Genomic DNA, 14,494 nt, shown 5'->3' with positions numbered 1-14,494 from the left:
AATAAGAATAATTTGAGTATTAAAAACTTAATAAAAGCAAGCAAACATTTTCCCCCTGGATACAAGGATCATATTCCAGACATTCATGTGCTGAAAGGCCAGATGGAAATTTTGATAGATATCTGTTTAGAAGAAAGTGATGAAGATTTTAAGTCATCAAGAACATCAGCCAAGACGCTGCAAGACATTTTGTACCATGTTGTGAAGTTAAAGGATATACTGAAACAAGCCCATAAACTATGCATTTTTATAATCACAGCTGCTCATGGTGTAGTATCAAATGAGCGTTCTTTCAGTCAACTCAAGATTGTAAAATCACATCTGAAAACAACAATGAGTGACGAGAGATTGGATAGTCTCATGCTACTGAAGTGCGAAAAAGATCTTTGTAAAGGAGTTAACCCCGAACATCTTGTTAAACGGTGGGTTCAGTTGAAGAAACGTCATATTAAAATCAAATAGTAGACAAAAAATGATAGACTGATGATAAAATATTGTGCGTATAAGTTTTGTAATTCCTTTGTACTAACTCATTTCCGTTAAATTTTAAACTGCTATATATGCTGCCAGAATGGTTTGTAAAGTTTATTGTATTTGTAAATTGTAACATTTTTTAGGACTAATACAATTTCACTATGAATGGGTAAAACTTTTAGACGTTTTTTGAGTTGAATATTTTATATATATGTAAAGGAAGCTATGTTTTGTTAATAGAAGTTAATAAATACTGATAATTGGCAATTCATGAGAGTGAGTGCAGTGTAGTATAACAATCAGTAGATTTTGTATATAGGACAGAAATTGATTTCTTAAATTCTTGAATGATAAAAAACAGTTGTGAAAACTATGTTAAGCAGTTGAGAAAAACAAGGTTTCTTCCCATCCCCCCCCCCCTGGAATTTTCTCACGCAACGCCACTGCCAACACTAGAGTATTTTGTTGGCGCCATTAGCACTCCCACAAATATTTTTAATATCATTTTTCTCTAGCTACATATGCTAGAGTTTTTTTTTATTTTTTTACGCATGTTTATTTTACAACTACAAAGTATTTACAAGTAACCAATCACAGATTGGCGGTAAAGATATACAAATATAAATCATAAATATAAAGTTCGAAATATGCGAAGTAAATAAAAATATAGTTGCATACAACTCCGAGACATGATTAAAATAAATACCAATTACAACAATATAATAACGTGAACGTAAAAATAATCCGAGAAATATATCTCTATATTATTCCAATTAAAATAAAAAATACAATAAATAAAAATAAATCTGCTGATTTTTCGAGGGAGTGTTTAGATGTTTCACTATAAGTTTATCTACCACATTTCGAAATAGTGTTAGTGTATAAATACGATAAAAACAAAATTTATGTAAGTTGATAAAAAGAATTACTTATTTGTAGTTATAGAAAGCTCGCAGAAGACTTAATTCTGTCTTGTCATCGAGTACCTTTTTCAAAGACGTGTAGTATACATAAAAAATCAGTTGCATACGTGGTATTAATGTATGTGTTAAATATATACCTTGTTATTAATATTACTTTTTTAATCGATTTGTATTCAAAGTTAAGTTACATTTATTTATTTTTTTAATCAAATTTAAAAAAATTCCTTATAGGTGTTTAACTTGACTATTGTAGTTTTTAGCTTTATTTTCAGAGAGTGTTCGTTGTTTAAGTTTAATAGTGATTTGTTTCTGGAAATTAATTTGTTAAATAAATAAGGACCACGATATATAATTGAGAATTTTGAGAGTCTTGTTATTTCAAACGGTATCTTAAAGTTGCCTGTTGCTCTTGTATTGTATTTATTTATATTGTTTTTAAAAAAGTGTGCTGTAAAATGTTCTGGAACCAGACTTAGTTTATATTTAAACATGATAAGTATATTTTCAAAAACATTTATTTAAAATATATTTAGTGCGTTCATTTGTTCCAATAAGGGATCAGCATAAGTAAATAAGAGAAAAAAAAAAGTTGTTTTTATTGTATACTAGTCTTGAAGCGTGTTTTTGACGTAAGTAAAGCGGTTCTAGTTTAGATTTATGGGTACTGCTCCATGCTGTATTGGCATACATGAGAAAGCAATGTGTAAATGAAAAGTAAAAAAGTTTTAGACTTTTTTGTGACAAAAATGGTCTTGCCTTGTAAAGTAAACCTATGTTCTTTGATATTTTTGCGTTTATGTAGTTTATGTGGGGTTTCCAGGAGATGTGTTCATCAATTAGAACTCCTAAAAACTTTGAATTCAGAGCAAGAATGGAATCTTGGGGTATATCACATTTTGTTTTTAGTAAATTTGAGTTGCTTTTTCTATCTATAATAAGACATTGTTGTCTGTTATTAAGGTAACTTTTAAACCAATTTAAAGCTTGATTTTTTATACCATAGTTTTCCATTTTTGTTAGTAAAATCTCATGGTTGACGGTGTCAAATGCCTTTTACATATCAATGAAGATCCCGAATGTGAATTTTTTTTAAATGATATACTTATCCCATTTGAGAGGTCAAGAATTGCATTGAGTGTAGCATTTGAAAACCATATTGACCTTTATTGATAATTTTGTTAGGTTTTAAATATTCATTTAATTTATTATAGATTACTTGTTCTAGAAGTTTTGAGAATACCGAAAGAATTGAGATTGGTCTATAATTGTTTAAATAATTAGTTTCTTCTGATTTATAGATTGGTATAATTTTAGCGATTTTTAGTTTATCAGGTACAATACCTGTTGTAACTGATGAATTAAATACTTGATAAATTATTTTGATTATGTATCTCCTCAAAAACATTAGACACTTTGCAAGAGGTATCATCGATTCATACGGACTTAATATTAAGTGATTTAATAGCTATTTCAAGTTCGTCTTGATTTATTTCATTGAAATTTAAAGAGTAATGTGAGCCTGTTAAGTAACTTTTAAATGCATTATTTGGGCATTAAATTTTTGATGCAAGATCAGCACTAATGTTGGCTAAGTAGTTGTTATATTCATTGGAAATATCTCGCTTGTTGTTTGATTCAGTTTCATTAATTATTACTCTAGAAGGCATTTTGTTAAAATTAGATTTACTTTTACCAATTATTTCCTACATAATGTCCCATGTCTTTTTTGACTCTCCATTAAATTTTTGTATTTTATTAGAATAATATAAAATTTTATGTTTTTATTTTTATTTTTTCAAACAGGTCTTTGTATTGCTTGAAGAGGGATAGGTTCGCTTTGATTCTGCTTTTTAAGTATTTTACGTATAGTTTTTGTTTTTGTTTTGAGGAATTTCTTATTTTTGTTATCCATGGATAATTTAAATATTTTGCTTTTATTTCTTTTTCTTGAATTGGAAAACTTTTATAATATTGTCGGATAAATAAATTTATAATGTTAAAGTTTGTGTTTTCTAGGTTACATTCTTGGTAGACCTTTTGCCAATTTGTTGCCGATAGCAAGTAATTAAATTTTTGAGGAGACGTTTCATCGGTAATTCTTTTATAACATAAGAATTTTAAATTATTAATTTTTGTGGAATTTTGTGACAAAGAGAAGTATATTGGAAAGTGATCTGAAATATCTGTTTTTATTATTCCTGATTTTAGAGAAGGATCTTGTATTGAGTAATATATTGTCAATAGCAGTAATAGATTTGGAAGTTACCTTGGTAGGTTTGTTGATAATGGGGAAGATATGAAGTTGAAACATGTCGTCAAAGAAATTTTTAGTAATCGCATGCTTGTTATACATTAAAATATTTATGTTCATATCTCCAATAATGAATAACTTTTTCTGTTCTCTAATTTTATGTAATTATGTTTCATATAATTCGAAAATTTACAAGTATCACCATCAGGTGGTCATCAGGTAGCACGTAGAAACTAGAAAGTTCTTTGAGGCAGTGTTAATAACTTCCATTGTGAGGACCTCACTATCGCCATTAGAGTTTGAAAGATCATTTCTTATCTTAATGTTTATATCATTCCGTATATAATTCACAATTCCTCCTCCTTTTTTGCTAACTGATCTTTCTTTAGAAAATATTTTATAGTTTGGAATTTGGAGGTCAATGTTTGTTTCTGCTGCTTCGTCAGAGCACCAAGTCTGTGTAAGGCAGATCATACTGAAAGTATGTTTGCATTTAAGGAGAAAGGTTTTTAACTTGTCTATATTAATAAGTAAACTTCTGATGTTTATGAATATTACCGTAAAGTTATTTATAGTGGTTTCAGATTTCAAAGTTCAAAGTTCAAATTTAAAATTTGGTATATTAAAGTATGTAGAATCGGAGTATTTTTCGCTTAAAAGCTAAAGTTGTCATAATGATTGTGTGGTAAAGATTCATTAGCCATAATGATTTTTTATAAAATAAAAACTTTTTAGAAAATGCGCTCGCTTAAAACAGCTGTTTATTTTTTTAAATCACTGCAATAAATTTTATCAAATTTAATCATGGCGTACTTACCAGCTTTACGAAGTCGTTTAACTTCCTCCCATAGTTTCTTTCGATGTTCCATTGTTTCTTTCGCGTAGTTTTTATATATAGCCCATTCTCTCTTAATTTTTTTGCGTTGTTAAGAACTTTAAGTTTATCTAAATAATTCAGCAGTTTGAAGATTATTGTTCTTGTTAACTTATGATTTCTTGCATTTCCAATACGATGGGTTCTTTGAATTTAAATTTCGTCAGATATATTAAGTTTATTTTTAATTATTTCTTTTAACGAGTTTCTACAATCATCCCAGCTTTCACCTTCTTTTTCTTTTACACTATCGATCCTTAAATTGTTTCTGCGTAATTTATATCATACCCCACATTTGTTGTAATTTTTTCCATTTTTTTATTTATATTTTCTTCTTGAAAGTTCAAGCTCTCTTTAATTTCGTAAATTTCTCTTTCAATGATGGCATCTTTTGAATTGCTTTCATTTGCTTCATATTCAAGTTTGTCGAGTCGTTCTGCGAGAATTTTTAAGTTTCCACTTATTATTAATATAAAGTTCTTGTTCTTTTAGTAATTTGCTTGTTTCTGATAGTATAAAAGTTTTTTTATTTTTAAAGCTTTAATGTTATTAACTTTTTTGTTTTTGTTTTTTAACGTTAAATCCATATTTTAATTTTTTAATAAGATTGATAAAAACACGTCCGCTCACAAACAGTCACAAACGTCCGTTCACGCTCATACCAAGTTACACATCTTTCATTTTATGGAAGCTCTTACAGAGAAAAAAGAAAAGGGCCCAGGAGAGCATTTATATCGCGACGTTAGAATTATCTTGTTCTATCTCCACTTTTTGAAAAAGTTGAGTTATTGAGTGTGTTACCTGTACCTCAGAATAATGTTTTTCTACTGTATTGAAAACTAAGCTGTAAGTAAAAAAGTTGCGGAGAAAACATAAATTATAAAAAAACTTTTATACGCCATCGCACAGTGGTCCAGTACCATGCCATAAATACGAAAAAAATTTTGTTTTATAATAAAACCAATTAAAAAATTAAATTATATATGTTATGTGGAAACCAGATTTAAATTTTTAAGGTCCGTAATTTAAAAAAAAATTTGTCTAGGAAGGGTTTGAAGTTCAAAGATTGAAGAAATTTACATTTTTTCAGGCGAAAATCGGTCTACCAACTTTTATACAAGCTCACTTCTACTGATGTCATAGATAAATCTTTTTTTTTTTTAGATAGTCTTATAAAATATGGAAAATCAAAATAAAATAATTCAAAATATACAATTTTATAAAAAAGCACAATAAACCGTATGTTTACTACTTTTTTATTATAAATTGTTTGAAAATAAAACTTTGATCAACCAGGAAAATTTTCTCCCAGGTTTGCCCACCTTAAAATTTTTTGCGTTTGAAAATGTATTGCTTATAAAAATTTTTGGAAAAGTTTTGGCTGCTTTTGTTTGCTTTTGTATCTATAGGGTCATTCCAAACTTGATGCACTTAAATTTAAAATGCGGCTCCCCCTCTCATTCCCGATGTTTTTTAATGAGTTTCAACCGTGGTAATGAATAGCGGAATATAAATGTACAAAAGCGGACCAAACAAAACATAAATAAAACAATCGAATAAACAAAATAATCAAAACTATAATATTCAATAAGTATTTAGCGGTGAAACTAATTTTAAATATGAGAAATAAATACATTTTCGATTACTTAATTAAAGGAAGTTATGAAAATAAATATAAAGTTTAATTAGTAAGGAAGCAAAAACCAAAGTTTGTATATTGATTTCTCAATGTTATCCGAACTACAATCAAATGAGGTTAACCAAAAAATTTATGAAAAACTTTAAAAAGAAATGGAATGAGACAGGTAGACAAAAAGGAAGGTTTATAAATTGTTACGAGAAATGGTTAAATATGGAATTTATTGTAAACGAACCTCAACAGCAAGTTATAATAAAAAATGTACAACGTGGTGCACCTTCAAAATCATTTGAAGACCTCTCAACAGGGTCTAAGAAAAGAAGATCTTCAGAGATAACTGAAAAGTTAGGTGTTACCACTAAAAATGTGCTTCATGTCCTTATTCTTAATCTCAATAAAGAAGGTCGATTTAAAGATGCCAAAGTTACCAAACATTTGATGGAAAATAAAACTGATGGATCCTGTATTATACCATGCTCTAAAAGCTACTCAGCAGAAGAAGCTTTAGCTTTAATGTAAGACTGTAGAATGTGTAGGACTGACTATCAAATTATAAGTCAAGGGGCCTTAGATAAAGGTTGCATGCTATACCCTGTCTACAATTTTATTATGAAAGCTAAAAGTAATTGCATTCCAGATTCCGGAATTGTCATATCAAACTACAGTGCTTCTGTGAATCTTCAAGGAATAATTGATCATACTACAAACAGAATTCGGAAAGTTATGGATAAATCGAAACTACCTGAGCCTTGCAATACTCTACTTCTTATAAGCAAAGTTGGATTCGATGGTTCATCTGGACAGTCTGTTTATAAACAGAGAACCGAAGATGAAGAGGACAGATTGCTAGTTACAGTTGAAGAATCTCTGTTTCTTTTATGTGCAGTACCTGTGCAACTTAAAATACAGGAGACTAATGTTATTCTATGGATTAATCCTAAAACATCCTCAACCCAATATTGTCGTCCTGTTCGAATACAATACGTTAAAGAAAATCAGCGAGTTGTTAAAGCAGAATATGATTTTTTTATGTCAACTGAACTCAGAGCAACAACCATAGACTTATTTCAAGTCAAACACAAGTTAGAATGTACTATGATTGATGGGAAAGTTTCCACTCTTCTTTCTCCATTGAGTGATTCTTATCAAGTTTGCAATATATGTGGATTAAATCCTAAAAAAATGAATGACTTTGAAATTGCTTACAATAGACAACCAAATCAGATGTCTTTGGACCTTGGAATTCACACTCTCCATTTCTGGATTCGTTGTTTTGAATGTCTGTTACATATTGGACAGAGAAGAAGACCAGGATACAATCATTTTTTCATGCAAACACTCCTGAAAAGAAAAAAATAGTTGCAAATCGAAAAAAAGAAATTCAGAAAAAAATAAAAGATACACTCTGACTTATTGTTGATGTACCAAAAAGTGGTAGCTTTGGTACATCCAATGATGGAAACACAGCAAGAAGGGCATTAAGAAGCCATGAAACGTTTACTGAAATACTTGGAATTGATAAGGATCTTGTTAAAAGGTTTTTCATTATTCTTTGTATATTGTCCTGTAAGCAACCAATTGATCCAGATAAACTAGAAATATATTGCAAAGATACATTTAAGACATACATGTATGTAGCACATTTTAAATGGTATCCTATGCCTGCTGGAGTGCACAAGATGATTGTCCATTCACATCAGGTTGTAAGAGACAAGCCAGTTCCAATTGGCCTCTTATCTGAAGAAGCACAGGAAAGTAGAAACAAAGATGTTAAAAATTTTCGAGAACATTTTACAAGAAAATTTGCTAGAAAAATTACAGATGAAGATGTAATACATAGATTACTCTGCTCATCAGATCTCTTTATTACTTCTATGATGCAAAGTTCTGAATCAAAGAAGGAGCTTGCTCTTCCAGCAGAATGTTTAGACCTTCTTTTGTAATTCTCTTAATGCAATTATATTCTTTATTGTATTCTTAATTGTAGTATTGATAATTTGGGTCCTAAATAGATTTACTTTAAAGAAATCTGTAAAAAGCTGCATGTTTAGATTAGCACTTTTTTTTTTTAAGTAGAGATTTGACACCTGTTTCATTTTTGTTTTTTAAATAATCAAACCTTTTATAGTTATGTATTTTTAAATAGCTCAGTTTAGTTAAAAAAAATAAATTTATAAATATTAAAGACAATTCATTTTTATTTATAATCTCAGTGTAAAACCAAAATTGTGCTTTCTTTTTAAGTAGTCGTATGTTCTTGTTGTGCTATGCATAAAATATTCATGTCTAGGTAATTATAAAATATGTGTCCTTGATGATTTTGTTTACTAATCGACTAGAAAGGCAAACTATTAAAATCAGTATTATGGAAATAAGAACACTTGACATGACATGTGACATGTTATGTCATGTGTTCTTGGTGTGTTATTTTAGAGTTTGTTTATTCTACACAATAATATTCATAAGTGTACCATAAATCATGGAAATTATTAAATTAATTTAAATATTGTCATGTATCTACTTTTTGTCCTTGGTGTTGTCCTTGTGTCAAATGGTTTGTCTACTTTTTGCCCTTGATGTGCTACTCTACATGTTTATGCAATCTATCAAGATGTAATAAATGTGTAATTTGTCCTCCATAGAATATTTAGCTAAAAGGTATTCCAAAAATGATTATGTTAAAATAAGTACGTTAAATGTAAGCTATTACGCTATGTGTTCATGGTGCTCTGCACATGTATGATATTTATTCATTCAATAAAAATGTTTCATACATGCTGGTGACTATTTATAGTTTATAAAAAGTTGAAAATTAAATATGAAATACGTATCACATGTTTATTATTCGTTATTTCCTTTGTCCTTGGTTTCGTGTCATTGGTGTGTCCTTTAGAGGTATGACAACTAACATTACAATGATAGTTATTGTTGGCCAGAGTATAATGAAGATTCACCGAAAATTTTAGCTCTTTAGCTTCAAAATCGGATTTTTGCCTCAAAAGTGACATTTCTGGACCACTGTGCATCGTCTTAAATTTTTATTTTTTAAATCGCTTTATCTCAAAACTTAAAAATGTGGAGATAGAACAAGATAATTCTAACGTCGCGATATGTTAAGACTGCAGAATACCTGGCTAAGTATCAAAGAAGATGTGGAAAAAATGGAGGAAATTATCAGATTTAATTGGAATGAGCTACACTTTGGATCATTCCTATACAACATTGCAAGAGAGGCCTGGAACAGTTTTGCAAAAAACTTCTTTAATCCTTCTTGTCAGCATGTATTGGCATACTTGGTACTTATTATATATATATATATATATATATATATATATATATATATATATATATATATATATATATATATATATATATATATATATATATATATATATATATATATATATATAATGATAATAATAATAATGATTATAATAATAAATGGGAATAATATTTTTTATTTTATAATCTAGTTTATTTAAAATAACTAAAAAATAGTTTACTTTTATTTTACAATTATTTTTAAATGTTGTCCTCATTATCGTGTATGAAACTCTTTATGACTTTTTATATATTATGTAAGTTACACTGAAAAAAATTCAAGAAGAAAAAAAATCATCATTATTTTGGGTTAGGGCAATATTGCTTGTTTCAATACAAGTGTTGTTGCATCAATTGTTAATTATTTGTTAATAATTTTTTTAATAAAGAATTAATATGGGTAGGGGAGAGTTGCCGCAATTGGAACAGCGTCTTAATTGGAACACAAGCATTTATTAAAAAAAATATATATATGGCTGTATTTTACATTTTTCTAGTAAAACGTCTTATTTTTACGTTTTGAAAGATATTAAAAATTATCTCTCAAAAAATGCATGTGCATCATTGGTTTAAAGCTTTCTTGCGTCATTTTTTTTCGGTGGTCTTATTTTGTGTTCACACGATATTGATTGCTCTGGGTAAACTATATTGCTATAGGTTATACGGCTTTTTGTGTTAAATGCGATGGGATTTAAAATGCAAATACAAGTATAAACTTATATTATAAGTTGCTGCAAACATGATATTGCAGTGATATAACAAAATATTCCAAAGTTTCTTTGGTTGGAGTTATAAAGTTTTTCTTACTTAATCAGTTATAAAATCAAGGGTTCTAGAAATAGTTCATTTGCAATTTAAAAATACTTAGTAACAAGCATAAACTTAAAAATAATACTTTATTTAGGGATTTTTAATCAATAGATTAAAAGAATGTCATAACAGTTGAAACTTTTATACAATTTGTTGTTTGTAGAATTTCAATTTGCCAGGGTAATATTAATCCTATTATAAGTTTTGAATGAACTGTTTAAATTTTCATTGTAAAGATAAAAATCATTTTAAATCAATTTTTGTTGATTTTACCGGGGTTTTTTTGTTTTTTGTTTTTAAGAAATAACCTGTTCTGATTAAGGAATCAAAGGGTTCCAATTTAGGGAACCAGTTGCCTTAATTGAAACAAAATGGTACCTTTGCAAAAAAAAATTTATTTCCAAAAACAGTGCAATCAATTAAGTCAAATTATGGTTAAAAGTGTAGTAAGGTTGTCTGTTTATATTAATCAAATCATAAATGTTTTCATAGTAAAGCCATCTTCGGTTAATAAATATTTACTTTCTAAGTTTTCCAAAAACTCTCCCCTAATACTTCTAATACATCTAATGTATAAAGTGAGGCGTCTATAATTATAAACATCCATTTTTTTATCGGTGGGATGTGATTTGTTATTACAAACTTTAATTTTTTTAAAAATTTCTTATTCAGAAAAGTTTTGACCCTTTTAGAAGGTTCTATAATTCATAATTATACTAATTGGTTTTATTTTCATTAAGTTAGTAAAAAGATTTAAAAAATGAACGAAAAATTTTTTTAATAAAGCAAATGTCAAAAAATTATTTTAAAAATATTTTGTTTTTAAAGAAAGTAATTTAAAGTAATTGAACTCTTATCTAACATGCAAGTCCAAAAATAGATATCCCATTGAGCTTTGCGTCATTTTTTTCTTTAAAAATTAAAACCGTATATGATTTCTTAAATCGAGTTTTGTAAAGCGTCTTTACGCAAATATTCTCCTTCACTGCTAATGTCAATCTTAATTCATATCTAAAATACTTCGTCACTGAGTATTTATAAAGATTAGCTAACTTATAAAAAAACATTGTAAACGGAAAACCAGTGACTCTTTCAAATCTCTGCAAAAACAAAACAAGAGTAAACTAGTTTCAAGTGATATTTATGAAAATTTATTTTTTAACAAAAGACGAAATGATATTTCAAATAAGTTATTGCTAACAAACACTGTTGTTTCTAGCTATATGCTGCTAATCTGTCATTGAGGTATACAAAACTTTAAGTTTTAAAACAAAATAAACATAAACGAAAAATTGATTATAACGTTAAAAAATATTTTAGTTTTAAGGTTTAACAAAAAATCATCTTTTGAGAGTAATGTAAATAGTAAATACTTTAAATACTTGTTTGTTTTTTAATACATTTATCAAATTTTATCAGTTTTATCTTGCATTATCATTTGAGTTTTTTTTTAAGTTTTTAATAGATTGCTAAAATAAGGACATAAATTAAATATTAAGTTCTCCCTCCCCTTTCGCTTCTCCTCAAAAAAAATTAACGAAATAAATTAAAATAAGATAATAATAATAATAACATTTCAGAGAAAATATTGAGCTAACAAACTTTTGTAAAGAAGAGAAAGAGTGTGGTTTGCAAGTTAGTTAACGATAAATAACTTGCAGGAGAATATTGCATATTACTTTTGTGACGAGAAAATGGTACCAAAAATTAAAATAGAATAAGGTGCTATTTCAAAAATAAATTTACTTTTGAGAATATAGACCAAATGTACACTTTTGTTTTAAAACAATTTTTTTTTTTGAGTAGGCAATAAAAAACTAAGCAATGGCTCTTTTTGGATTGGTTTTTGTTTTGCTTAATGTTTTTACCTTACCAAGTGAATCACTTTTAAATGATCGCCCCATCATTGCTGTACTTGCACAACTATCACCTGTTGACAACCATTACTCTTATATTGCTGCTTCGTACGTTAAGTATTTAGAGAGCGCAGGAGCTCGCGTTGTACCTATTCCTGCTAGCATGACGGCAGACGAAGTCTCAAAATTATTTAACTATGTAAATGGAGTTCTATATCCGGGAGGCAGCACAACATGGTTTACCTCTGGGTACTACAAACATGCTAAAATTTTTCATGATCTTGCTATTAAAGCCAACAAGAATGGAGATTATTTTCCTGTTTGGGGGACTTGCCTTGGCTTTGAAACACTTCATGTAATTGCTACTGAGAGTGGAGATGTGTTAACAAACTTTGCAGCTGAAGATATCTCTTTAGCATTAAACTTTACTCCAGATGCAAGCACAAGTCGCTTGTTCTCAGGAATTGATAAAAATTTATTTAAAGCATTATCAGCTGAAAACATAACATATAATCACCATTCATACGGAATATCTCCTAGGGAATACACAGTTAGATCTACTCTCAAATCGTTTTACAAGATTTTATCTACTAACAAAGATACCAATGGACTGACATTTGTTTCATCTATTGAAGGTTTTTTTAGTTGTTTTAATGGTTTTATTATTTTATTATTTATTATTGTAGTTATTATTCAAGTAGATAAAACTATAGGGTCATAAATTGATATAATATTTGATATTTAATGAGCTTACTACATAAATCTAATTTATTTCAGCTTATGACTATCCTTTTTATGGCACTCAATGGCACCCAGAAAAAAATGCTTTCGAATTTTCTCAAAACGAGCAACTTCCTCATTCTGTGAATGCTGTCAGAATGGCGCAATATGTTGCAAACTTTTTTGTTGATGAATCTCGAAAAAATTCACACAAATTTCCGTCAGCGAAACTTGAGCAGGATTATTTAATTTACAACTTCAATCCTGTTTATACTGGAGGTAAAGAAGGAAGACTTACTAACTTTGAGCAAGTATATCTCTTTCCAGAAACTCCCCATAATGAAATATAATCTTTCATCTAAGTGGATTAGTTGAGCTGCCACAGTTTAACAAGTTAAACGTTTTTACTCATTTCACTTTTGATTTTTGTTACTTTAAAAAGTTTTTAAATGTTATTTTAATTTCTTCAGATTAAAAACTTTCAACTTTTGTTCTGTAACTTTTAATTGACAAACCTTAATAGAACTAAAATAAATAAATATATTGTGAACCCTTTTTTTGAAATTTCTTGAGCAGTTTTCACATATCTTTTTAAAAATTAATTACGTATTTATAAATTGTAGATTGAGATGTGCTTTAAAAGCTATCTATCATATAACTATGCAGCCGAACACATATTATTATGAAGCCGGACACATGTATAATATAGTTGTAATATAATTGTAATACAGTTGTAATATATATATATATATATATATACACACACATATATATATATATATATAAATATATATATATATATTAAATATATATATATATATATATATATATATATATATATATATATATATATATATATATATGTATATATATATATATATATATATATATATATATATATATATATATATATATATATAATAGTTAAGTTTTTCTGTTTTTCTTTTATCACTGTTTAGATATTTTTACTTGTACATTGTGGGAATACCAAAAAATAAAAAACTATGATTTTGTAAATATATAGTTTTGCACTAATAAAATTGTTTTTAATGAAATTGAGTCAAGTTATTTCTAGCTTAGAAAATTGCTTCAATGTTTTATATATCTGAGGTAAAGAAGATATTTTTGTATTAAGAAAACTATTTTAGGTGCCATTACTAAAATACATAAACTTTTGTAAATGTAGACGTAATTTACACTTTTGTTTTAAAACAGCATTTGAAAAAAGCGAATCAACAAATTAGTTCAAAATCGCTTAGCTTGATTAATCCTTTTTGGGTTTTGCGAAAAATGCTTTTATGGTGAGATTGAGAAGATAAATTTTCTTAAGTTGCGGTGTTATATTATTATATGGATGTGAGAAGACAGAATCAGTAATTAGAACAGAAAAAATGGGGTGGTGAAATTACCCCAATAAAATCTAATTTAGGGGAATTTCGCCACCTGTTATTTACAACATAAATTTTTTATTTTAAGTTATAAATTTTAAAAACACATTTAGAATCAGTTAAATAAAAGAATTCTAACAATATTCGATAAGTGGGGCATGGCCATCGATACCAAGAGGTATCGGGGCATGTCCGCTCCCCACCTTTTTTTTCTTCTTTCTGATGAATGTAGGATGTT

General features: G+C 27.9%; 1 protein-coding gene across 2 annotated transcripts; it reads left to right on the top strand.

Moving 5' to 3' along the window:
* The first annotated feature begins 11,347 nt into the window (after positions 1-11,347).
* On the top strand, positions 11,348-13,357 carry LOC100215242 (gamma-glutamyl hydrolase A). Of its 2 annotated transcripts, XM_065805112.1 has the most exons (4): positions 11,370-11,537; positions 11,873-12,014; positions 12,099-12,783; positions 12,926-13,357. In XM_065805112.1, the coding sequence occupies exons 3-4, from the start codon at positions 12,117-12,119 to the stop codon at positions 13,216-13,218; spliced, it is 960 nt and encodes a 319-aa protein (XP_065661184.1). In that variant the 5' UTR covers positions 11,370-11,537; positions 11,873-12,014; positions 12,099-12,116; the 3' UTR covers positions 13,219-13,357. The 2 variants fall into 2 exon arrangements, with proteins under 2 accessions (XP_065661183.1, XP_065661184.1); XM_065805111.1 differs by lacking the exon at positions 11,873-12,014 and having other exon boundaries at positions 11,348-11,537.
* The last annotated feature ends 1,137 nt before the right edge of the window (positions 13,358-14,494 follow it).

The sequence above is a fragment of the Hydra vulgaris genome, chromosome 09 (assembly GCF_038396675.1).
Source record: "Hydra vulgaris chromosome 09, alternate assembly HydraT2T_AEP".
Taxonomy (NCBI): Eukaryota; Metazoa; Cnidaria; class Hydrozoa; order Anthoathecata; family Hydridae; genus Hydra; species Hydra vulgaris.
The sequence above is the reverse complement of the archived record's forward strand: the minus strand, read 5'-3'. Positions and strand labels throughout refer to the sequence as shown.

Coding starts and splice junctions, on each gene's coding strand:
- LOC100215242 (XM_065805111.1), top strand. CDS start 12,117: ATGGCTCTTTTTGGATTGGTTTTTGTTTTGCTTAATGTTTTTACCTTA. Junction 12,784..12,925: donor ATTTGTTTCATCTATTGAAG/GTTTTTTTAGTT, acceptor AATTTATTTCAG/CTTATGACTATCCTTTTTAT.